General features: G+C 35.0%; 1 protein-coding gene across 1 annotated transcript in view; it reads right to left on the bottom strand.

Annotated features, from left to right (window-relative positions):
* Positions 1–19,770: 19,770 nt before the first annotated feature.
* LOC135218156 (histone acetyltransferase KAT6B-like) overlaps positions 19,771–26,779 on the bottom strand; it is a 7,556-nt gene continuing 547 nt past the window's right edge. The window contains exons 2-3 of the mRNA XM_064254305.1: positions 26,411–26,749; positions 19,771–19,904 (exon numbers count right to left, since the gene is read on the bottom strand). Coding sequence (XP_064110375.1) covers positions 19,771–19,904; positions 26,411–26,749 — 473 coding nt within the window. The remainder of the gene's footprint in view (positions 19,905–26,410; positions 26,750–26,779) is intronic.

Below are 26,779 nucleotides of genomic sequence, written 5' to 3'. Positions count from 1 at the left end.
AAATGTTCACAGACAAAGTTGGCCAAGTTCCATTTTAACTCTGAACGTATTTGTAAGAGTTTCTTCCCTTCTTTATTTGTCTTCGCATGAGAAGGCTTTAACTTTAATTGGGTTACAGAAATTAAAGCAGAATCGGTTTGTACTCCTTTTAGAATACACTGTAGGCTTTACTTGAAGTTCTTTACAGCGTCCCTTCGGCCACTATAGTAGATTCACAGCAATCGTGCATCTGATGTCTAGGCCAGTCTCCTTACGACGCTCCTGATTTGCTGTTGATAAGCCAATCACAGGGCTGGAAACTCTCAGTCTCTCGAGAGAGTTCCAATAGGCAGAATGTAAGTTCCACCTTGTGGGATACGTCTTCTCAAAGCATCCCTCAGGAGGGGTGGAACATACATCCTACCTATTTGAATCTCTCGAGAGACTGAGAGTTATTAGCCCTGTGACTGGTTTATCAGCAGCCAATCAGGAGCGTCGTAAGGGATTGGCCTAGACATCAGATGCACGGTTGATGTGAATCTACTATAGCTGCGACAGCTTTCTTTCCTTTTACTTTACCTCCTTTCGTATTCGCTTCCTTCCATCTTTTTTTCCCCAACCTTTACTGTTAAGTCCTCTTCCAGCGTTGAAGAAGCCTCACAGTTCCCAGCACTTGGCCTTCTGCCTGGATTGTATATTCTGTTTAATCTATTTAATGTATGGAATATGAAGACATTTAATTCATTCTCGAATTGGAAAGCGAGAACTGCTCCTAATGTAAACAACTAGTTTACCCGTGTAAAATTGACACGGGTTTTGGAATCAGAAAGGCAGGAGGAATTTTATCCCTGTTGCCTCATTAATCTCTCTCTCTGTAATTCAAAATGTGATCATGAAACATGAATGAACGACGCTCTGGCAAAACAATGGCGGCGTGAAATTATTCCAAAGTTTTTTTTTTTTTTTTAACAGCTGATAACGACGAGGAACATTATTCTGATTCGAAAAATTCGGATTTTTCTGTGTCCGTTTTGATGGATATTTTGAGGAAATTAAATTATAATTTGTGTAAATTAAATATTTTGAGTAAATCAAATATTTTCAGTAAATTAAATGATATTTTGAGTAAATTAAATGATATTTTCAGTACATTTTTTTCTTTTGATTTAATTTTTTCTCTTAAAATTATCATTATATATACATTCTCTCTCTCTCTCTCTCTCTAGTAGCCATCTTGCTTGGTGAGACGTTCCCGCGTGAAATCAGATTAATCAACAGATATCACAAGTTTAACATACGACTAGAATTTGAGAAATATCTAGAAGTGTTCGTGAACTATCGGTGATAAGATTAGTGTGAAAATAGTAGGATAAAGCGTCTTCTAAGTTAGTTTATCAAGTGAATACTGTAAAATCAGAACAAGATGGCAGTAAGTTCCAACTGCGGGAAGAGATGGCGTAATTTAGCGTGTTTAGCAGATTCGCAATACGATGAGGTAGCAGAAGGGATGGCATTTCTCATCTATGAAATCAGCAACAGTAAACCTAAACCAAAAAAGATACAAAAGCCTTCCATTTATTATCATTTTATAATATTAGAAGGATATAATCCTTCAAACTGGAACAAATCTAATGAAAACATCTTGAAAATAATTGAAGAAGTTCCAAATAAATCCAAGTGGTCAAGAGACTCATAAAGAAAATATACATAAACCAACATATTCCGACAAAGAAAATGAATAAGGTGAATCTTGTGAATATCCTAATTGACGCATTAGGAAAAAGAATGCCAAAAGCATGCAAAACTGTGTAAGGTTTTGGTATAGCATAGTCAATACACAAAACCTAATCAGAAAATGTGCTGTATGCAACATTCCGACCCATCCACAGTGTGCTGATGGTAAAGGGACAAGATATGAGAAAAGATACAGAATTTTTTTGTCAACATGTCTATCATGGATAAGACAATGTTATTAAATCAAGATTGAATGTACAAATAGTTGAGGATGAAGAAGAAGAGGAGAGAAAGAAGAAGAAGAAGAAGAAGAAGAGGAAAACGGAAGAGAAGTAAACAAAACAAAATGAAATGACAGAAAAAAAATAAGGAAAACAAAGAACAAGATAAAAGTATGGATGCAGAGATACTCATTGATACTACATATGAGGCAATAAAGCAGCATACCTACGAAGAAATAAATTACGATATGGCAACAGAAAAAGCAAATCCCGAAGAGGCTCTACCCAGATCTACACAATGACGGGAAAGAGGAAAAAATAGACAAGAAAGACAAAATCTGCAACCTTTTGAAAAGAGGGAATTGCAGATTTGGAGAAAGAGATGTTTTTACTACAAACATCCCTAAGGTATGTCACAACTATGAAATATATGGTAAATGTGCATACCTAGATGGATATGGGGATGATTGCAGAGATCTGCATCCAAAAAATATGCAAAAAACCTAAAAGAAGGAAAAGGATGTAAGTTCGACAAAAAATGCAAATATATGCACCCTGTAGCCATGAATCATAATCAAATAAATAACCAACCAAGTAATAAAATCCAAAATAAGAAAGAAACAAATAAAGAGAGAAATCAAGCAATATCAGGTAAAAGAGAAAAGCAAACCACCAATGAGATATGCAGAGAGTCAGCTAAAAAAATTTCAAGCATCAGCTCCAAAAATTCTACTCAAGGGATAATAACTGTATTTATTATGCAAGAGGATATTGCAGACGAAAGGAGAAAATTGCAGATTCAGACACAAAATGAATAATTATGATGAATGGAAGGAAGATCAAATATTATGGAAAAGTTGGATTTTTTAATGTCAGAATTTCTGGAGGAAATGAAAAAAGAACAACATACCAGAACAGGAAAGAGACATGGGAAAAATCCTTATTACTACCAATATTAAATGAAGGAGAAAACACGCAAACCATCATAGTGATGAATGCGCAGGGTTTAGTTACGAGTAACTCAAAAAGAAAAATAGAGTACTTAGAAGAACTAACCCAAAATGAAAAGAAAATAGATATAATGAATATAAGTGAAACCTGGTATTCCCAAGAGACTGGGAAAATGATGATCAAATAAAAGGGTTCCAAACTTATAGATCAGATAGAAAAAATAGGAATCAAGGGGGAACCGCAATATATGGGAAAGACAAAAAACAAGGAAAAAATATATAGAGAAATATAGTAACTCAGAATGTGAACTAATAGCGGTAGTAATTTGAATCTGAAAAATTAATGACCATAGTAATATATAGACCTCCTAATACTAAAGAGTTTGACTTAATAATTGAAAAATTGGATGATATATGTAGAAATCACAAGGACTGGACTATTCTCCTATCTGGTGACTTCAACTTTCCTTTCGTAGAATGGAAAGAACGAATAGGAGATTGTGGATGTACTTATACATATAAAAAAGAGAGTAATAATAGTGCAGAAGATAAAAGGCAATTCGAAAAGCTATTAGATATGCTACTAGAATACAACATTCAACAAATAAATCACCTGCCAACAAGAAAGGAAAATACTTTAGACCTAGTATTTGTGAACGAGGTGAATTATGTTAAAGAAATAATAGTTTATAATGCGAGTATTTCAGACCATAATGTCATAGAATTAACAGTTCATTCCAAAGCAAGTGAAAACAGAGATAAGCAAGAAATGAAAAAGTGGGAAGGATATGGAAAATACAACTTCTACAGTAAAAAATATAAAATGGTCAGAAATAAATGAAGAATTAAACAAAGATTGGGATAACATTTTCGTAAGTGATGACATAAGGGTAAATACGGAGATATTATATAAAATATTAGAGAAATAGTGGATAAAATAATATATACCGAAGAAGAAAAGTAAACATCATTCATGCATACCAAGAGACAGAAGGATCTTGTTCCAGAAAATCAGAAAGTGGAAAAAAGGTCTTGCAAAAGAAAAATGCATGGAAAGTTATAGAACTAAAAAGTAAGATAGAAAATGCAGAACAAAAGATGATTACAATCAAAAGAAAATGAAAAACGGGAATTGGAAGAAAAAACCCTATTAAATATCAAGCAAAACCCCAAACTATTATACTCATATGCGAAGAAGATGAATAAAATAAGATAGAAATAGGCCCTCTGAGAATTGAAGGGAGATTAACGAATGAAAAAGGAAATTTGCAACATACTGGCAGAACGATATAAGAGAGAATTCACCCCTAGAATAGATAATGAAGATAATGATATAGAAGTAAGGGACGAAAATAGTGAATATTTAGCTGACATAGAAATTAATGAAGCTGATATTGTGCAGGCAATTAATGAAATTAAAAATGGAGCTGCTGCAGGGCCTGATGGAATCCCTGCTATTTTGTTAAAGAAAGTAGTTCATTCTATCGCAAAGCCACTTGCAATATTATTAAGACAAAGTGTAGATACATGCAAGATTTATGATGGCGAACAAATTAGCATATATCACCCCATACTTTCAAAAGGGTGGATCAAGAACCTTGAGGCAAGTAATTATAGGCCTCGTGAGTCTAACATCACATATTATGAAAGTGTATGAAAGGGTAATGAAGAAAAATATTATGAAACATTTAATAAAAAATAATTTGTTTAATATAGGACAACACGGTTTTGTACCCGGAAAAAGTACACAAACCCAACTGTTAGTCCACCGTGAGAACATATTCAAAAATATGAAAAGCGGAAATGAAACAGATGTGGTTTATCTAGACTTTGCAAAAGCTTTTGACAAAGTAGACCATAATATATTAGCAAAGAAAATTAGAAAACACAATATCGTAGATAAAATAGGAAGATGGTTAAAAGAATTTTTACACACAGAAACAGATAGTTATTGCAAACGATGAGAAATCGGATGAAACCAAGGTAATATCCGGTGTGCCACAAGGTACGGTGTTAGCTGCAATACTGTTTGTTATTATGATTGAAGACATAGACAGTAATGTTAAGGATTGATTCGGTAGTGAGTAGTTTCGCTGATGACACAAGAATAAGTAGAGAAATACTTGTGATAAGATAGGAACGCCTCTACAAAGAGACCTTAACAAAGTATATGATTGGGCAGAGGAAAATAGGATGGTATTTAACTCTGATAAATTTGAATCAATAAATTATGGCGACAGAGAAGGAAAGCTATGCATATAGGGGACCTAATAAATGAGACAGTCACAAATTAGGAAAAGCAGTTAAAGACCTTGGTGTGATGATGAATAGGAACATGTTATGCATGATCAAATAGCAATTCTTTTGGCAAAATGTAAAGCAAAAAATGGGAATGTTGTTACGGCACTTCAAAACAAGAAAAGCTGAACACAATGATTATGCTTTATAAAACATATGTTCTAGTCCAACGTGAATATTGCAATATGATATGGTACCCACACTATCAAAAGGATATTGCACAAATAGAGAGTGTACAAAGGTCCTTTACAGCTAGAATAGAAGAAGTTAAGGACCTTGACTACTGGGAAAGACTACAATCATTTAAAACATTATATAGTCTAGAAAGGAGAAAGAAGAACGCTACATGATAATTCAGGCATGGAAACAGGCTAGAAGGAATAAACACAGAAAATATCATGGAACTAAAAATATCAGAAAGAGCAAGCAGAGGTAGATTAATAGTGCCCAAAACAATACCAGGAAAAATAAGGAAAGCACACAGGACATTAATCCACTACGCACCAGCATCGATAATGCAGTTCTACTCAATGCGTTGCCAGGCTCATCTGAGGAATATATCAGGAGTGAGCGTAGATGTGTTTAAGAATAAGCTCGACAAATATCTAAACTGCATCCCAGACCATCCAAGATTGGAAGATGCAAAATATACCGGAAGATGTACTAGCAACTCTCTGGTAGACATTAGAGGTGCCTCACACTGAGGGCCCCACCTGGGGCCAACCCGAACGAACTGTAAGGTCTGTAAGGTAGGTCTCTTCCTCATTTTCTTTCTATTTTGTTTACATTTATTTTATATATAGTCTCTCTCATCTTTCCTTTCATCTCTTTTAATTTGTATTTTTTTTATTGAATAGCCTCCCTCTCTCTCTCTCGCTCTCTCTCTCTCTCTCTCTCTCTCTCTCCTCCGCTCATCGTCTCTCTTCTCTCTCTCTCTCTCCTTTCTTTTTATTTTGCATTTATTATTTTATAGTCTCTCTCTCTCATTTTTTATTTTGCATTTTTTTTTATTCGAATAGTCTCTCTTCTCTCTCTCTCTCTCTCTCTCTCTCCTCTCTCTCTCTCTCTCTCTGCCCTAACCTCGTAAAAGCCATTTCTGAAATCCAACTCTGAAATCCCTCCAAGTCTTAATTGATCTTTCCAACTCTTTAAATCGCTCCGAACTCTTAATTAATCCTTATAACTCTCAAATCCCTACAAATTCTTTATTACTCTTAATGACTCTCCAAACGGTATAATTCTCTGACTAAGGGCGATAACTTAAGATGGGCATTTACCCACCTCAAGACGATGCCCCAAAGACAGTCTCTACAACGGGGTTAGCCTGGAATCAAATTTGGACACTACCCAGCTGTATAACCTCACTGTGATGAAGCCCTATAAGAATAGTAATATAGACATATATTATATAATAAGAATAATAATATAGACATATATTATATAATAAGAATAATTATTCTTACTCGGGGAGTAAGAATAGTAATGTAGACATATATTATATAATAAGAATAATAATATAGACATATATTATATAATAAGAATAATTATCCTTACTCGGGGAGTAAGAATAGTAATGTAGACATATATTATAAATAAGAATAATATAGACATATATTATATAATAAGAATAATTATTCTTACCCGGGGAGTAAGAATAGTAATGTAGACATATATCATACGACGGGACAATAACTTGAAATTTCATACTTCCGAAGAATACGGCGTTCACTTGAAAGAAGTTACAGATGATAAAAGAAATAAAAAAGATATTATTTATCATAAAAGAAAAAAAGGAAAAGATAGCTTTTTCTGTTGGTAACTACGGTATTTTACGTGTAATGAATTTAACTTTTTTGCATTTAACAATGAAAGCTGCAAATAAATATACTTAACTCGACCAGAAAACAGTAGCAGTTCTAAATGAAAGTTGGAAATTAATGCGCTTAACTCAGCCAGAAAACAGTACCAGTTACCAATGAAAGCTGGAAATAAATGCGTTTAACTCAACCAGAAAACAGTAGCAGTTACCGATGAAAGCTGGAAAGAAATGAGTTTAACTCAACCAGAAAACAGATGAAAGCTGAAAATAAATGCGCTTAACTTGCCAGTAACAGAAGGAAATACTTAGACTGTTGCATGCGTATCAACCTCGAATTCCCCAAAATTGGTCGTGTCGTAAATCATAAGTTTCCTGTTGTATCTCTGTCGTAAGAATTGAAACTCATTCCTTAATATATTTAAAATTAAGGACATGCGTGACTTCGCTTAATCTTTTATATATGATATGGAAGGGATATTGTATGAATATATAGTTTTGAAAGGTTGCATTAGAAAAATCGGCCATAAGAGATTCCGGGTTATTAGGTAACGATATATTCTAATTGAAAGAAAGCGAGAGAGAAAAATTTGAAACTACATAAATAGAGTTCTCCATGAAGACATCCAGCCTTTTAACGTATTAGTGTTTGCCCGATTAGCATAATTTATGTAAACGCTTCAAAATTATTGGGTCTAAAATATTTTATGTTTTCTGCCGCTGATGCAGAAAAAAAAACTCTGCGAGTTTGAATGAAACAAAGGTATACTCGATGTATTTCGAGTTTAGAGAAGTTCTCCATGAATAATTTTATTCTTTTTACGAAGGTTTGTCTCAGACTAATACTTTATCCCTTTTACGTACACACACACACACACACACATTTATATATATATATATATATATATATATATATATATATATATATATATAAATGTGTGTGTGTGTGTGTGTGTACGTAAAAGGGATAAAGTATTAGTCTGAGACAAACCTTCGTAAAAAGAATAAAATTATTCATGGAGAACTTCTCTAAACTCGAAAATACATCGAGTATACCTTTGTTTCATTCAAACTCGCAGAGTTTTTTTTTCTGCATCAGCGGCAGAAAACATAAAATATTTTAGACCCAATAATTTTGAAGCGTTTACATAAATTATGCTAATCGGGCAAACACTAATACGTTAAAAGGCTGGATGTCTTCATGGAGAACTCTATTTATGTAGTTTCAAATTTTTCTCTCTCGCTTTCTTTCAATTAGAATATATCGTTACCTAATAACCCGGAATCTCTTATGGCCGATTTTTCTAATGCAACCTTTCAAAACTATATATTCATACAATATCCCTTCCATATCATATATAAAAAGATTAAGCGAAGTCACGCATGTCCTTAATTTTAAATATATTAAGGAATGAGTTTCAATTCTTACGACAGAGATACACAGGAAACTTCATGATTTACGACACGACCAATTTGGGGAATTCGAGGGTTGATACGCATGCAACAGTCTAAGTATTTCCTTCTGTTACTGGCAAGTAATATATATATATATATATCTATATATATATATATATAGTATATATATATATATATGTGTGTGTGTGTGTGTGTGTGTGTGTGTGTGTGTATGTGTGTGCGTGTGGGGGTGTGTGTGTGCGTGCTCACAAGACGTGCTAACTTAAAGAAAAAGAAAAAACAAAACATTTATGAATCAGTAAAAAAAAATTATAAATTTCCCGTTATTATTATAGTCTTTGTAAAACCTCGGAGTATTTTACTTTCCATTTAATTAAAAAGAATTAACACTTCGAACAATCAAAAAGCACGTTTTAACGCACGAATAATATCGTCAACATAAACCGCTTTAAAAGTTGGCGATAAGAAATTCCAAACAACGGCTCAGTTATACACGCTGGAGCATTCTTACGTGGACGGTATTGCAACCTTCAGATGCTTTTCGCTCGTAAAGAAGATTTGTGTGGACGAACGCCACAATAAACCCGAGAAATACCCCGTTATATATGTGCGCTTCTGTCGCGAAAGAGATTTTCGAGAAATAATTGCGCCATAATTCACACGGTATATATAGCAACCATAAGTATTGACTTTCAAGAGATAATATGACTTACGAAAAGTTGGACGTTGTCGTGAATGTTTAGAGGCGCTGCTTATAAACTAGTCGTATAGAAAAATGATGAGGTATGTTCTAGCATGTGGTTAACATTCTTGTGATGTCATGCAACCGGGAATGAAAATCTTTATTGCATTGCATCATGGTGAAGGAACCGTTATTTTAAGAAATTCCAGGAACAATAACGTATATTCACTCCACTTATTTATAGCGTCGAGATACAGCGAGTGTTTACTGCATTTCAACATAGGCAAAAATTAATACCCTCTTCTTTTACCTAAACTTAAATTAAACAGGATTATATTCAGAATATTTTTACTGCATATTTGGATGGACGCGTGGCATCTGCAGGGCCTAGACGGGATTTAAAAATATTTGGTAATAATGTATGGAATCAGTGTACCGTTGTACTTTATTATAGGGGCAGATTTTATTTAGTATACTCAAGGTATGTGATAGGATGTGATTATAGTAAGTGAGAGAGATATTAGACAAAGATACTGGGAGACCAGTGTGAGCATAGATAAGGAAGAACGTGTGTGGCTTAATTAAGTGTTTGTCGAAAATTAATTATGTGATCAGCTTTTAGAGAAAAAGGAAAAACCAGCACCCAGTGCAAGAGGAAAGGTCTTGGAGAGCCTTACACATAGTTTTTATTTTCACCTTAGACTTTCTTCACAGAAGGGTAGATTCCTCCGTTCTCTGCAAGTGGTTAGGGATGAAGTTGCTAGCCCTATGCCCTCCTCTTGACCACAGTTGCTGCTGGTAGCCATTCGCAGCTAAGTCGACTGGTTGGAGACAGGCTGGAATTAGGGTTGGGAATGATTAAATCAAACTGATTTAATCAAGTGATTAAATCATTGATTTTTTCATGAAAAAATAATGATTTTTTTTCTTGTTTTTCTTTTTTTAGCTTTTTAACTTTTTTTTTTTATTTGAAAGCAAACAAATTGAAAAATATGGGTTGGAGGTTAATAAAGAATTAAGCATAACTGTGCTGCATCTATTTATTTTTATATAAAAACAAATTGCAAGTACGTACTTTAGAGCAGAACTGGAAACCTAAAAGATAAATCAATAGTTATTCTGTCATAAAATACATTTTGAGGAAAATAAGGATTGAAAAAACTTCTAACAAATAAAAAAAACCAAATAAATAAAAAAAAATAAAAAAAAATCAAAGAAAAAATCAAATAAATCACCCAAGTGTTTTTTTATTTTTAAAAATTTTTCTAGATAAAAATAATCACCAATCCCTGGCTGGAATCGAACTGATGACTACCTTGTAAACATAACATCAAAATAAGTGCATACTTTTTGTAATGATTGTACGTGTAATATACTGAAAATAAACGGTGACTGAAACAATTACACATGCTCACGCGCGCGCGCAAACACACACACACACACACACACACACACACAAGCTTGATTTTAAGAAACGATTGATTGAGGGAACACCATATCTGTTTAACAGAGAGCCTGACTCACCAATCAGTAAATGTCAGTCACTTGCAAGCGTGAGTCAAGTTGTGACTTAATCCTTGGTTTGACATCTATGACTCTTGGTCACCCTGTGAACTCGACAACTGTGAACAAGAGATAGAATTGAACTATTTTTCGTCAATTGATGGTAAGCGATTTGATGATGACCAAATTGAACGTCGTCAACCTTTGCGGATCTGTTGCTTGTGACTCACGATGACAGTATGTTCCGTATGTTGCTACTGCGCGCATAATTCATTCACATGTTTTGTCGTCGTTCCGTCTTACGCGGAGATTGTTATATTATTATTGACTTTAGTAAATTGTTCTGTGAAGGTATCACTACCTTGAGAATTATGATTTAAAAATAAACCACATTTCTCCTATTTCCATAAATTCTCATCCCTCTCTTTCCTCTTATATTTAATTTATGTATATAGATTAAGATTTTACGGCGAAGAAAAAATTGGTAAAGGTATAATTAGGAAGATCATTATGAAAAGAAAGCATATTTATAATTCATTCCGCATCGTCATATGGTTTTCTTTCCTTCTGTATTTTCTTTATGTGTATATATATATATAAAATATATTATATATATATATATATATATATATATATATATATATATATATATATATATACTATATATATATATATATATATATCTGGTCCTTTGGTTCCGTTTGTTAAAACGGGGGGGACTGATGGAAATTGCAGAAAATCTTATATATATATTATATATGTATATATATATGTGTGTGTGTGTGTGTGTGTGTGTGTGTGTGTATCTACACGACGCAGATATCCGCGTGAAACTTCGACGGTAGCAAATGACCCTTAACAGACACGGGGAATTCCCAGGGGTGATTAGAACTCTGAAAATGAATAACAACCACATTTGCAACGGCAATAATAGTAACAACGAGACGAAATGAATTGTTATCAATGGACGCGAAAGATATAAAAGAGATAATACTCGAATTTCTCTCGTGCTTCCTTCCACAAGTCTCTCTTTTTGACCCTCTTATTTATATTTATCTCCTCGCTTATTATTTCCCCTCGAACGACTCCTTCTCCCATACTGCGTTTCTCTCTCTCTCTCTTCTCGCTATCATTTCCTTTTTCCCCCCAAATCCATCTTCCCATTTCTCTCTTCCCTCGGGGGCTGCTCCTCATAATATTTTCTCTCTCCTATCCTCTCGTTTTCATTTAGGCTTTTCCCTGTCGTTTGATTTAATGGCCTTCTCTACTCCCCCCTTATCTTTTTTTTCATTCTTTCTCTCTTTTCATACTTCATGTTATTCTACTCTCGTTCTCTCTCTCTCTCTCTCTCTCTCTTTCTCTCTCATTCTATCTTTTCTGCCTGGTCTGTCTCCCGAACGATCTATAATTTATTTTCAGTTTTTCCCCTTCAAACTTCCAATTACTCTCTCTCTCTCTCTCTCTCTCTCTCTCTCTCTCTCTCTCTCTCTCTCCAGTATTCCATCTTTTCTCCCTTGGTCAGTCTACTCCTTGATATAATAATTAATTTTTCCACTTTTCTCTCTTCGTACTTCCTATTATTTCTCTCTCTCTCTCTCTCTCTCTCTCCCCGCTTGATCAGCCATCCCAGAAACAAACAACGGTCACTTACCGAGATCATTTGCGTTTTATTGCTAATTTTCCGAACGGGGGATCGGACGCGTTCACATGGCTATATTAATTGCTGCTCTTCCTGTTCCCGAAACGGTTCGCGTTTGTCTTGAATGGACGGACTTGTCATTCCAGTTTACTTTTTTTGTTTTGTTTTCGTTAGCCAGTATTGGTGGATTTGTATATTTGTAACGGGATGTACAATTATTAATCTGTTTTGCGCTCATTGAATTCGTTGTTTGTGAACGCAACCCGGCGCTCGTGAGATTTGTTGGGGAAAATTTCCAGAGGTGAAACTATCCCTTTGCTAGGCCACTTACATTAGCTGGCGACTCTTGTACACACACCACACACACAACACACACACCACACACAACATACATATATATTATATAGATATATATCTATATTTAAATGCAACAGAGTCCATGCAGTAATATGAAACGTTTTCTTGCCTAAGTCACTATATATATATATTTATACACACACACACACACACACACACACACACACACACACACACATATATATATATATCTAATATATATATATATATATATCTATAATAATCTGTATCTATATATACATATATGATAGATTATATAGTATACTAGTAAACTGGTAAAATGACTGTGCAAGAAAAGCTTCATATTACTGCATGGACTCTGTTGTATGCCTGAATTTTACTGCAAAGCCTAGACTATACGACATGCTCATCATGCAAAAGGCGCCATATTTCAGACTCATGGAACGGTTTAAATAATGGAGGGGAAACCACCTCCAAAGAACTTAATTCTCGGCCGAAGCAGGACATCAGGTTTAGCATCGTTTGGCGCCTGCCAGGGATTAAGGGGAAAAAAGAAATTCCTCAAAGCCTAAAGAGATGCCTCCATTACCATTGGCTTGAGCTGAACATCGTTTAGTGGGACAATGTCTTTTGTGCGCATGCATGATGAAAATCTTGATGTAAAGTTAACACGTTTTACGCAGATTTTGACTACAAAGGCTGTAGTATTTTGTAATATATTTCTCTCCTCTCTCTCTCTTCTCTCTCTCTCTCTCTCTCTCTCTCATTCACAATATCCATGGGATCGATCATTTTGATGGATACGTGTTTCTGTGTAAGTTTTATTTTATTATTGAAAATTTGTTCTTCATTCTATTTCATAAGAAATAAATTTTTTTTCATAGTTTCACAGTAGTTCTGTAATTTATTGCTTACTCCCTGTTTTAGCATAACGCCTCTCTCTCTCTCTCTCTCTCTCTCTCTCTCTCTCTCTCTCTCTCTCTCTCTCTCTCTCTCTCTCTCTCTCATTCACAATATCCATGGGATCATTTTGATGGATACGTTTTTCTGTGTAAGTTTTATTTTATTATTGCAAATTTGTTCTTCAGTCTCTTTTCATAAATAAATGTTTAAAATTTTTAAATAGTTTGTCACTACCTTTTATTTCTGTAATTTATTGATCACTCCCTGTTTTATCATAACTCTCTCTCTCTCTCTCTCTCTCTCTCTCTCTCTCTCTCTCTCTCTCTCTCTCATTCACTTCAATATCCATGGGATCATTTTGATGGATACGTTTTTCTGTGTAAGTTTTAATTTATTATTGCAAATTGGTTCTTCATTCTATTTCATAAGAAATAAATTTTTTTTTATATAGTTTCACTCTTTATTTCTGTAATTTATTGATTCATTCCTGTTTTTATCAATAACCTCTCTTCTCTCATCTCTCTCCGTTTTCTCATCAATCTCTCTCTCCCAAATTCTCTCTCTACTCTCTCTTTCTCTCTCCTCTCATTTTCAAATATGTATGGGATCATTTTGATGGATACGTTTTTCTGTGTATGTTTTTTTTTATTATCATTGCAAATTTGTTCTTCAGTCTATTTCATGAGAAATGGAAATTTATTTTAATAGTTTCACTCTTTAGTTCTGTAATTTATTGATCACTCCCTGTTTTAGCATAACTCCTTTTCGTACTCTGATGGTCGTAATTGGAGGGAGAGTTTCATACGTAGGGTGAGCGGAGATAGAGTAATTGCCTGTATCACTTGTGTTAAAGTGGCTGCGTGTATTGCAAGATAGATATTCTCTAAAAACAAATTACAACAGATATCTTACAACATACTTCAGTCTGATGTTCACGTTTGATTGTCATAACCACAAAGCCCTCTTAACTTCTCGATTCCTTTATAAGTCCTTGAAGATGCCCTCCTCCTCAGGAGAAGAGATCTAGTACACCAGGTGTGCTGGAAATTCTCCTCTTCAATTTTATATATACTGCTTCCCTCCGCTACGCAACGAACTGTATCAAAGGAAGTAAGGTTGCGTCTTCTTACTGTAATAGGAGAGAAGAAGCATTGCTTGCTGAATGAATGGGTCTCCTCTCCCATAACTTCCCTATTTTCGGGTATTCCATTGAGGTGTGAGAGATGTGTATTTCTGGTGATAGAAGTTCACTCTCGACGTTGTTCGGAGGTCACGTAAAGCCGTTGGTCCTGTTGCTGAATAACCACTAGTTCCATGCAACGTAAAAACACCATACAAACAAACAAACATATCTTACAACACATCTCATTGTGGGAAATTCTTTACATACAAGATATGTGACACATGGAACAAACTGCCACCAGAAGTTGTAAATAGCACCAGTGTGGAAGAGTTTAAAAGAAAGCTAGACAAAATCATCAGGACACTGTGAATGAACATTAAAACTTGCTCATACAGATAAGTGAGCACATGATGTCTCCTCGGATGGACTATCAAGTCTTTGAGACATCCTAATCCTTGTAAGTCCTTGTAACTCTTATCATATAGATACTCTAGGTACCGTTATCCATTTCTTGTATGACGTCACCACTCACCCTGGTCCGTTTTCTACACTATACAGTTTTCGCTTCTAACTCGTGAGTCGACCCGTGTGATTAAGTTCATGTTATCAACTTAAAGAAAATGGAACCATATGGTTTCTTGTCTGTTATTTGAAAGACGTGACCTTATTTCACTTTGTTGTTGGTCAGTGAGACGAGTTTGGGCAGCCAGCCACACCCATCTTCGTCTGCGCAGTTTTGAAAAGTAAGATACGTCTTGTATGTTACATTGAGAAATTTGTGTTTAAAGTCACGAAACAGAAAAAAAAGTTACATTTATAATTACAAAGCTGGTATAATCCTAAGGAAAAATAGGTCGTCATTTTTCAGTGGGGAATTTATTTTTTTTTTTTTTTATAATGACCTTTAACAATTTATAAGGGTTTGGCTGAGTGCGTCGTCAAAGTGAAACTTGTTATATTTCCCGAATAGTATTTTTCCAAGATATTGTTGTCTTACTTATTGCTTGGTCTAATATCCTAATTTCCACCTTCGGTTGTTATATCCCCAACTGAGCCTAATTCCTTCACTAGAGAGCCTCAAGTTCACTTAATGGCGTTCGATATCCACCTCTTATTGGCGGCTGATTGAACTGGGGTGTACTGCAAGCACGAAAATAGTACGTAATTCCAACGGCTACACGCAGAAGGAAGGAGCAAATAACACCTTTTTATTTCTCTGGGGCAATATACTCGTGTTGATAGGATACTCAGTGACGGCAGTGAGAATTTGATACATTTGATACCAGCCAGTCATTTCTGGTCATCATCAAGGAAAGTAAGCACCAAAGACCTTTGTGTTGAGCATCAGCTATAGTAGATTCACATCACCCGTGCATCTGACGTCTAGGCCAGTCCCTTACGGCGCTCCTGAAAGCCAATCACAGGGCTGGATACTCTGTCTCTCTCGAGAGTTCACATAGGTAGGATATATGTTCCACCTCTCCTGAGGGATACGTCTTTCCCCTCAGGAGAGGTGGAACACATATCCTGCCTATGTGAACACTCTCGAGACTGAGAGTTTCCAGCCCTGTGATTGGCTTATCAACAGCCAATCAGGAGAGTCGTAAGGGACTGGCCTAGATATCAGATGCACGGGTGATGTGAATCTACTATAGTATATTATTTAGAACCTTCCTTCGTTATGTTTATTATTTTCACTGTTGTAATATGTAATCATGATAATAAATTATGTTTATATTAATAACAATAATAACAAATAGTTTTTATTTTATAAATTAGGCTATGTAATTATAACACATCATTTTTTATTTCAAATAGATCTTTATTTCTTATACTTACAATACAGGGTGTCCATAAAGTCCCAGTACCATTCTGGGCTGTAAATACTTTTAATGGTACTGGGACTTTGTGGACACCCTGTATATTCTGTACTGATCAGCTGTCTGTCAGCGAGTTATTTCACTATTGTTTCATATTCCTTTTATTCTTCATACCAGTTTTTATATGTGCATTTTAATCCTGATTGTGTTTGCAACATTGCAGGAGATACCTTTTAACAACTTGTAAGATTTTATTCGTTTTGATTAAAAGGAACATTTTCTGTTGACTTTTGCATTTATCTGATGAAATTTTTAATGCACGTATAAAAGTTTGTAAAGACGTTTTCTAGTTTGATTTCTATATGCAATTATACACATGGTATACTTTATGAATTTCTCTACTCACTTATTTTGCAGTAAAATTATTATTATTATTATTATTATTATTTTATTATTATTATTATTATTCTTATTATTATTATTATTATTGAGAATGGAAAGCCAACAGCAGCGTTAAAAATATTTATGAACAAATATTATTAAATATTATTAACGCTACTGTGGCTTTCAATTCTCGATATTATAGCCTCGTTACAGAGCTGCCTTATTATTATTATTATTATTATTATTATTATTATTATTATTATTATTATTATTATCTTCTAGTGAGTGTCTTTCATAACTTATTTTTAAATTCTTAGTTGGCCCAGGTGTCCCTATTTCATTCTCATCTATTTCCACCTTTCTCTCTCTCTCTCTCTCTCTCTCTCTCTCTCTCTCTCTCATTGCTTCCCTCGACCTTCCTTCCTTCCTTCCTTTCTTCTTCCATACTTACCTTCCTTCCCAACCATCTCTCCCTCCTCCTTCCCGTATCACCCGAGGGCGCTCGTTCCCGCGCGAGAAGCAACAATCTCCCATCTCTGGGTAATTGTCGAAATGGGAAACAAATTGGCTCGTTTTCAATTTGGAGAAATTCGGGAGACTTTCTGGAACCCCATTTAACGAGAGGCTTTGGCCACCACGACCCGCTGACTGACGACGACTCGGGGGAGGAGAAAAGAGCCGTGCAAAGAAACCTCTGAGAGGGGGTCGTGGTCTCCTCGACGTCGTCTGCGTCGTCTTCGTCGTTCAAGGGGTGATAACGTGACGAGTCAGTCCCTTTCGACATGACATTAGGATAAGGCAATTCCGGCGAGAGGGGAGCGGAAATTAGCCCTGTGTTTATTGTATATATATACATATGTAAATTTGTATCTATACCGTTTATATTATTACATACTATATATATATATATATATATATATATATATATATATATATATATATACAGTCTTGCTAACATCATCATTTCAGTGGATTTATAATATTTGTTTACCGTAGAATCACACACATACTATATACATAGTATATATATATATATATATATATATATATATATATATATATATATATATATATATATTTATACACACACACACACACACACACATATATATATATATATTATATATATATATAATATATATACACACACACACACACACACACACACACACATATATATATATATATATATATATATATATATATATATATATATATATATATATATATATATATAGGTGTGTGTGTGTGTGTAGTGTGTGTGTATAAATATATATATATATTATATATATCATATATATTATTATATATATATTTGTGTGTATATGTATGTGTGTGCGTTTGTGTGCACGCGCGTATGTCAGTGCGATTCTACGGCAAACAGATAATAATCCACTGGAATGATGCTGTTAGCAAGAAGGTAATACTTCAGCATTTATACTTGAAGTTGGAACTGTGTTCGTTGCAACAATGCGTTTAGGGTCAGTTTTCTTCGTATCTGTCTTATTACAGTTTTCCGATATTCAAGATAATTTACGTGAATTAGAGACTATTTTGTAGTTATCGGTAACGAGGCTCCATATGGACTTTTCCGATCATCTCATTTAGGGTTTTGTGAGTTTCTTCGTCTAAAATTATTATTTTCTTATCGAGAGGTTGTTCCGTTATCGTTCTTCTGAGTAACTTTCCCCCTTAGCAGGGGTTAGTGCCGTCAGTATGAGGTGCACCGTAGGCATTACTTAAGGTACTTTAAAGCGTCCCTTCGGCCCCTAGTTGCAACCCCTTTCATTCCTTTTACGGTACCTCCGTCCATATTCTCTCCCTTCCATCTTGCTATCCAGCCTCTCCTATCACTTGTTTCATAGTACAACTGCTTTGAGGTTTTCCTCCTGTTATACCTTTCAAGCCCATCCTACTCCCAGTTTTCCTTTCAGCGCTGAGTGACCTCATAGGTTCCAGTGCTTGGCCTTTGGCCTAAAGTCTATATTCCGTTCCATCCTGAATAGCTTTCAGTCAGGAGCTACCAGTCCATATTAGGTTACCTACCGGCTATTCATTTGGGCTTTGCTCCCGTGAGCTTCTTGTCTGTAAGCAGCCTCCATCCGCCCGACTTCTTTTGGAAGTCGCTAGCTCAAGGTAAGCGAGTCGTCGTCCGCTTTGAAGAATGTGGAAATCTGTGCATCAGTGAACACTGCTTTTTAAGAAGGGAAGTCTAGCAGCTCTCACCACCACTGTCAGCTTGACGGAGGTCAAGATTAAGAAAGTTACGATTATCTTGAACTCTTTACTATGGAAATATATTTAATAATGAGTAAAGATTAAGATAAGGTAATCCCTCTCAGCCTGAGGCCCAACCCCCAAAAATAGTGTGTATATATCGATAAAATCAACTCTTGAAAAAAGGCAGGTTACAAGTAGATTGATCAGGTAGATCGGGTGACCAATTCATTTTTTTTTTCACACACCGTATCAGCTGAAATTTGATGTGGGAAGACTGAATATTATATTATAATTATAATATTATCTATATATATATATATAATAATATATATATATGTATATGGATATTATATCATTCCAGTCTTCCCACATCAAATTTCAGGGGGCATTTGTGGCTTAATGCATATATATATATATATATATATATATATATATATATATATATATATATATATATATATGCATTAAGCCACAAATGCCCTTTAATAGCCAATTCGCTCTACCTCCGAAATTCATGGATTTTCATTATATATGTTAACCGAATGGGAATTTTTTAATTGATAGTAACTGTATATGAATCACTGTGATGTGATAAAAATTCTTATATATGATATATATACAGTATATACATATGTATATGTATACATATATGTACACACCTACATACTTGCATACATATACGTATACGCGGCCGCCTATAATTACAAAGAACAACCGTTTCGATTTCGATCCTAAGAAAATTCCAGACGTTCTCTCATTTTTAATCAAGCTTGGCAAATGCTTCGCTCTTCCTCCTCCTCCTCCTCCTCCTCCTCCTCCTCCTCCTCCTCCTCCTCCTCCTCCTCATCCCCCTCCTCCTCCTCTGTGCCACAGAGAGAAACAACCAGAGTAGAATTAACTGTCAAAAACAGAAATACAGGAGAGGGGATAATGCCAGAAGCCTTTAATGGGACTAATAAATGAGAAAATAAATCAAAAGAAAGGACAAAAGAAATTAAGAATTGTGAAATGTAAAAACTTGCATCAAGAGGAACCAATTGATGTGATTAAGGTTAATGACGTCTGCGAGGGGACAAAAAAATTTTCATACATTGTTTATGTAAGAGTAATTGCTTTCCGTTCCATTAATATCGTTGATCGGTCAGGGTCACGATCACTTGACTGAAATTGCTAATTATAAAAAAAAAAAAAAAAAAAAAACACGAATTCTGCTGAAAACATATAAAGAAAGATTCTCAACGAGTAGGCTGCGTTTCGTACCGTGAGTCGTATCAATTATTGTTGTGTAAGTGAGCGAATTTCGACGTTACGGAAAAATTAAATGTATAAGCAGGAAACAGAAAGTAAGGAAGTATGAAAATGAAAAAAGAAAAAATCTATATTTGTGTTCTCGAATGATTGTTGTTTAAGACGGAGCAGAATAATTAAATGTGGAAGTAGAAAACGGTAAGCGAGGAAGTATTAAAACTGAAAAAAGAATTTATATTAGTAATCTCGAATGATTTCTGTTTAAGTGACCATATTTCGACGAAACAAATTAATTAAATGTGAAAGCAGAAAACAGAAAACAAGGAAGTATTAAAACTGAAAACAAATTATGAGTATCCTCGAATTATTGTTGTTTAAGTGACTATATTTCGACGAAGCAGAGTAATTAAATGTGAAACAGAAAACAGTAAGCGAGGAAATATTAAAATTGAAATAAAAAATCTATATCAGAATCCTCTGATCTCCGAGTGTTAAAACAAGAAGCAGGTTCCATTCTTGCTTTCTGCACCAGGTTTATTTTCGATTCTCTCGTGTTTATTTGTTTATTACCTTCTCTTGTAACTTGTCTCTCTCAGTTTTCAGCTGAAGATTTAAAAAAAAGGAAGGAAAGAAACGGATATTAGTACATACAGCTGTTACGAACCCAGGGTGTAATAGTTATTAAGAACTAACAGCACAGCAACTATTTTAACTGTTAGATTACAAGGAATGAACTCATTTCTATTACAAAGTCATCAATAGCACTGTATAATTGCTAAAAACTTTACCAGAAATGCTTAAAAAAAGAGTAAGCAGATAATGGGCATTGCTTTATCTACCCTCAAGCAAGTGATTCCAAATCCAAAGCTGTGAGAAGAGGCTATGACACTAACCAGTTTTCGAGAACACTGATTATATGGTCTACACTAGACGCTGTTTAGTTAGTTGTAACATCCGAGAAGGGCAGACTAACACAGATATCACCATCCAGTGAGGCAAGCCGTTACTGAAATGTGTGTGTGTTTGTGTGTATATGTGTAGGGTTGTGTGGGGAGGGAAGAGGAAATTAATAGTCATGTGAATATGAATAAATTAGTTTACACTCCTTTATTTACTATTTTTTATTTTTAGCTTGCTACTCTTTCATAGGTTGAAATGGTTGAAAACTCCTTTTTTTCTCTCCAGGTGAATGACTGGCACAAATAAGTTGAAGAAGTAAGTTAAACAGTTAACATTCTCTCTCTCTCTCTCTCTCTCTCTCTCTCTCTCTCTCTCTCTCTCTCTGTGGGTTTTGGTGGGTGAATCCTCGACTTTAACGTTGGTAAATTTAAAATCATCCAGCAGCGAAAACTTTTTTTTTTTTTTTTTACTTTTATCAAGGGAGACGAGGCCTCTGCTTTCACTATCAGCTGTTAGGGGATCAGACCAGAATCAGAGTGAAAAGATGATGAAATACAGCCAACGAAATATTCAATATTCAAGGAATGTTTGCATTCCATTTTCATAACTTGATTTGCTGAATAAGATGCAAGATAGGATCATGACGAAATCTTCCCATTCTAAAATCCTTAAACCCCGTAGGGAGGTAGCGTCGTCAGTGCATCTTATGCGGTGCACTGCAGTCATTACTTTAGTTTTTTTTTTTTTTTTTTTTTTTTTTTTTGCAGCGTCCCTTCGGCCCCTAGCTGCAACCCCTTTCAAATCTCTTTACTGTACCTCCGTTCGTAGTCTCCTTCTTCCATCTTGCTTTCTACTCTTCTTCTAATGATTGATTCATAGCGCAACTGCTTTGAGGATTTCCTCCTGATACTCCTTTCAATCCTTTTACTGTCAATTCCAGTTTCGACGCTGAATGCCCTCATAGGCCCTCAGCGCTTGGCCTTTGGCATAAATTCTATATTCTATTTTCCTCTATTCTTGGAAAATGTGGGACACGTTTCATTTCGACTTAGAGAAATAGAAAATATTATTGCAGTGAAGGCATTATCAGAAACACTTTGCTTAGCTACAATCACACGAAAGTTATCTTACTGAGCAGCTGCAGTTCTGCGAGCAACCATCTTATTAACAACTGCAACTACACGCATTGCGCGTCATTTCCATTGGTACGTGCCGGCACATACCCTCGTCCATTCCATTGCCAACTGCTGGCGGCCGTGTGCCTACATTCATTTCATTAGCATCTAGTAACAGTTGCTGGTAACTGCTTCACTCCTTTCCTTGTGAGAGAAGCACAAACTGCCAGCCAATCGAAGAGCTTCGTCCCGTTCTATGTTTCGCCTTTGGTTCATCAAGACGAATTTATCATACAACACGATGGTGATTTGTTAACTAATCAAATAAATACGCAGTGAAAATATTACAAATTAGATACCTATCAAATGATTCGGTAAATACGCAATCGAATTTGTCTCCTAATTCAATCAATATGTATTCAAAATTACAAATTAATTGCCTATCAAATAATTCAGTAAGCACGTAGCGGAACTTTTTTGTAAACGAAATATTGCAGATTGAATTATTATAATTTTCATTGCAATTTATTTGTGATTAGCGGAATTTCTCTGGATTATTCGATAATAATGCTTCTTACATCAGGGTCATTAGTCTTTCTCTCTCTCTCTCTCTCTCTCTCTCTCTCTCTCTCTCTCTCTCTCAGTGGCGTGATCGGTATGGTCTTGGCCTGCCACCTCGGTGGCCGCGAGTTCGATTCTCGGACATTCCATTGAGGTGTGAGAGATGTGCAATTCTGGTGATAGAAGTTCACTCTCGACGTGGTTCGGAAGTCACATAAAGCCGTTGCTCCCGTTGCTGAATAACCACTGGTTTCCATTTGTAACGGTAAAAATAAAAACACCTTACAAAAACAAAAACCCAATCCTCTCTTCTCTCGTCTCTCCTCTCTTCTTCAATCTCCCGTCTCTTCTCTCTTCTTCTTCCCTCTCCAGGACTCGGGTCTTCCCGTCCAATTGATCTCCCACAAAATAAATTTGGACATTAAAGTCCAATAATTTTATGTTTTACTCAAGATTTCTACCGCTCTGCATCTAAAGTATTGTACATACTTTGAGATACTAGAGGACCCACGAGAGCAATTTCTTTGTATCTTACGTTTTCCGCCGTCCTTAAACTCCTCCTGAACGCGTTAGTATTCATCCAGCCCTTCGACGTAATGGCATGTATGTATGTATGAGGGCGATGAACAGCGACGTTCATTAGGGGGAAGAAGTTGCCAAATTGAGAAACATATTCATGACTCTCTGCGAGATATCTCTTCAAAAGACGATCTCTGGAGTCATCACGCATTTATGAATTGTGCTTATCTCCTCCGCTCCACAACTGAATTAGGGAACTGAAAGCTATTTTTTTTTATTAATTCACTTTGCTTTTTTATGTTTATTAATTACTGTTGGGAGTTGGCTTGAAGTAACGAGCGGAAATTATATCTTAAGGTTAGATGCGAATTGTCGGGGTAAATATGGAATTTGGTCCTTATGAAGAACGAAAGGAAAGAAAAAAAGATTGGTTTATGCTATACGTTCAAAGATGACATAAGATCTAATCTGTTTCTTAGAAAGCAAAATAAAAAAAATAATAAAATAAAATAAAATAAAATGGTTCACGCAATACGCACAAAGATAACATAACATTCAAGTTGTTTCTGTAAAAAAAAAAAAAAAAAAATGGTTCATGCTATCGCTCAAAAATGTCCTAAGATCTAATTTATTTCTTAAGAAGCAAAAATAAATAAATAAATAAAATAAAAATAAAAATAAAGATAAAAAAGAAAAAAGGAACAAACTATTGTTTCATGCCATACGGACAAAAAACGACATAGTAAGATCTAATTTGATTATTAAAAAGAAAATTGGATCATGCTATACGCTCAAAAATTATGTAAGATCCAAATGTCGACATTGATTTTTTCTTGAACTTTTTCTTTTTTTTGTTGTTGTTGTTGTTGTCCACTGCTACGTCAGAGCCCATTTAGCCTCTCTGTGTTCTTCTAAGACATTCAAGGAAATGGATCAAAGTTTGGACCTTTATCAGAACCTCATAAAATTTTTATAGGTTTAGTAGATGATGCCTAATGTTTGACCTTCAACAAAGAAAAAGTCGGCCTCGATAGCATAAAGAAGTTTTCATACAGTAAATCTCAATATATGATTAAAGTTTTTTTTTATACTTATAAATGCTGATATTCCCTGTGTAAGCTAAATATAGTAGGAAAAAAAATCCCTTTTTTGACTAAATGAATTTTGTAACACCATGACATCTTCATCCAAAGTCCGATAATTTAGTCGTGTACAGATGAGAAAAAATATAACTGACAAATCGCAATTCAATAAGCTACTTTTGATGTGTTTTCCTTCTTATCTGCGTAAAGTCAGAAATTTATTTATATAATATTTCATACTTGTACATCCTAATTTGTAGAATTATTTTATCCAGGATATATTGTAACTCATTTAGGGCGCCGCAAAACCAGATAAACTTGACTTACTATGTATACATAATTGAATGATAATTGTGTGTTTATTATATGTATGCATTTATATATTTATATGTATATATATACATATATATATATATACATACGTACATATACATATACATACACAGACAAACACCATATATGTATATATATGTATATATATATATACATATATACACATATATATATATAATACGCTATACAATACCTGATAATTACTTGTCATACTAATAGGATACTCCATTTAAAAGGATTAATTTTATTGTTATTATTATTATTAATTATTATTATTATTATTATTATTATTATTATTATTATTATTATATTATTATGGTACCGGGTCTCACTGTGATCCATTTTTCCATTTTTTCCATTTTAAAATCCAACTTTCTTTAACAACCATTTTTTTTTTTAACCATCCTCTTGTCTCCTGTCTCTCTCTCTCCTCTCTCTCCTCCTCCTCTCTCTCTCTGCTTCTCTCTCTGTACATTGCCTAAAATTGCCATCACCCCATCTCCCACTAAAGAGATTTTGTTCAGATGAAGAAGAGAAGAAAAACTCTCATTCGTCATCATCAAAGACTTCAATGGCTTTTCCAGAGTGATTTCCAGCCATCTATCTTTATTTCATTCTCTCTCTCTCTCTCTCTCTCTCTCTCTCGTCTCTCTCCTTCATCTCTCTCGTCTCTCTCTCTCTCTCTCTTTCATACTCTATAGCCACTCTGGGGATTCTGGAATCATTAGGAGTCACTGGACAGTTTTTTTTTTTCTTTTTTTTTTGGAAGGCACGATTCCAAGGAAGAGATTCCAGGTCTCCACGTCGAGATTCATGGGAACTCCTAAATCTTATTTCGCCAATAAAACAGAAGATTTTAGGTTGGGTCAACACGAGAGCATTAGAGACGGGTTATAAACAGGGGATTTATAACCCACCGAATTGTTTTTTCCTCAACCCCCCACCCCCCTTTCCCTCAAACCCCCCCCCCCCCCCCCTTGTCCTCCTTCCCCACATCCCACTATCGTCCCCAATCTTAGGCTGCCATCTTAAATGGCTTTCAGATAATCCTTGGCATAAGCTTTGTCTTTTTTCTCCTGTAAAAGAAAACTCATTTATAATGGGTTTGGATTTTGGTTTGATTCATTTACGTAGATGATTCAAAGGTCTGGATGGTCATTAAAACTGATGAAGGATTTTTTCACCAGTCTGGAAAAAAAGGTGATGAGTAAGGCATAAAAGGTATACATGGTTTATATGACATGGTTATCAACATCAGTTAGGATGTACAAAGTACTTAGAAGGGAAATATTTCAATGTTATCATGTCCTCAACTTTCAGCAAGATCATGTTATGTAAAACTAGATGAAAGTAGATCGTTATCATCCCAGGGAAACGTAGTTTTTTTTCCCCTCTCAGTTTTTCTCTATGCCGTTGAGAACCTAAAATTCTCCCCACCCCTTCCCGGACCCCCCTCTTTTTTTTTTTTTTTTTTTTTTTTTTTTTTTTTTTTTTGTTTTTGTTTTTTTTTTTTTTTTTTTTTTTGGCAAACGTAGGTTTCTAGCCCCGACGAATTTCCACGACAAACCCCATAAATCCTTGATTCCAGAAACAGCACAGAGCGAGAAATCATCATTTCTATTGATAGCTCGCTCGGCTGAACTCACTCGGGACCCTCTTTTCTTCCAGAGGAGGTAAAAAAAAAAACCCATCTCCAGAGGGTTTTCCAGCAATCCATCGTCTTGTGTTTTTCTTCTTCTTCTTCTTCTTCTTCTTCTTCTTTTCTTCTTCTTCTCGGGACTCCCCTGTGACTGCTAATGATCTCCTGAACTTTAGCAGACATTTGAAGTCAATTGGTGGACTTCCAGGTCTAGATGGTACATGAGGATTTATGATTTCCAATTCTAGATGGTTTTCCAGCAATCCATCGTCTCTTGTTTTTACCTTCTTCTTCTTCTTCTTCTTCTTCTTCTTCTTCTTCTTCTTCTTCTTCCAGTGTCTAGACTCTAGATGGTATATGAGGATTTATGATTTCT

This window comes from Macrobrachium nipponense, chromosome 9 (genome assembly GCF_015104395.2).
Source record: "Macrobrachium nipponense isolate FS-2020 chromosome 9, ASM1510439v2, whole genome shotgun sequence".
Lineage (NCBI taxonomy): Eukaryota > Metazoa > Arthropoda > Malacostraca > Decapoda > Palaemonidae > Macrobrachium > Macrobrachium nipponense.
Note: the sequence above shows the minus strand (reverse complement) of the source record. Positions and strands in the feature narration are given on the sequence as shown.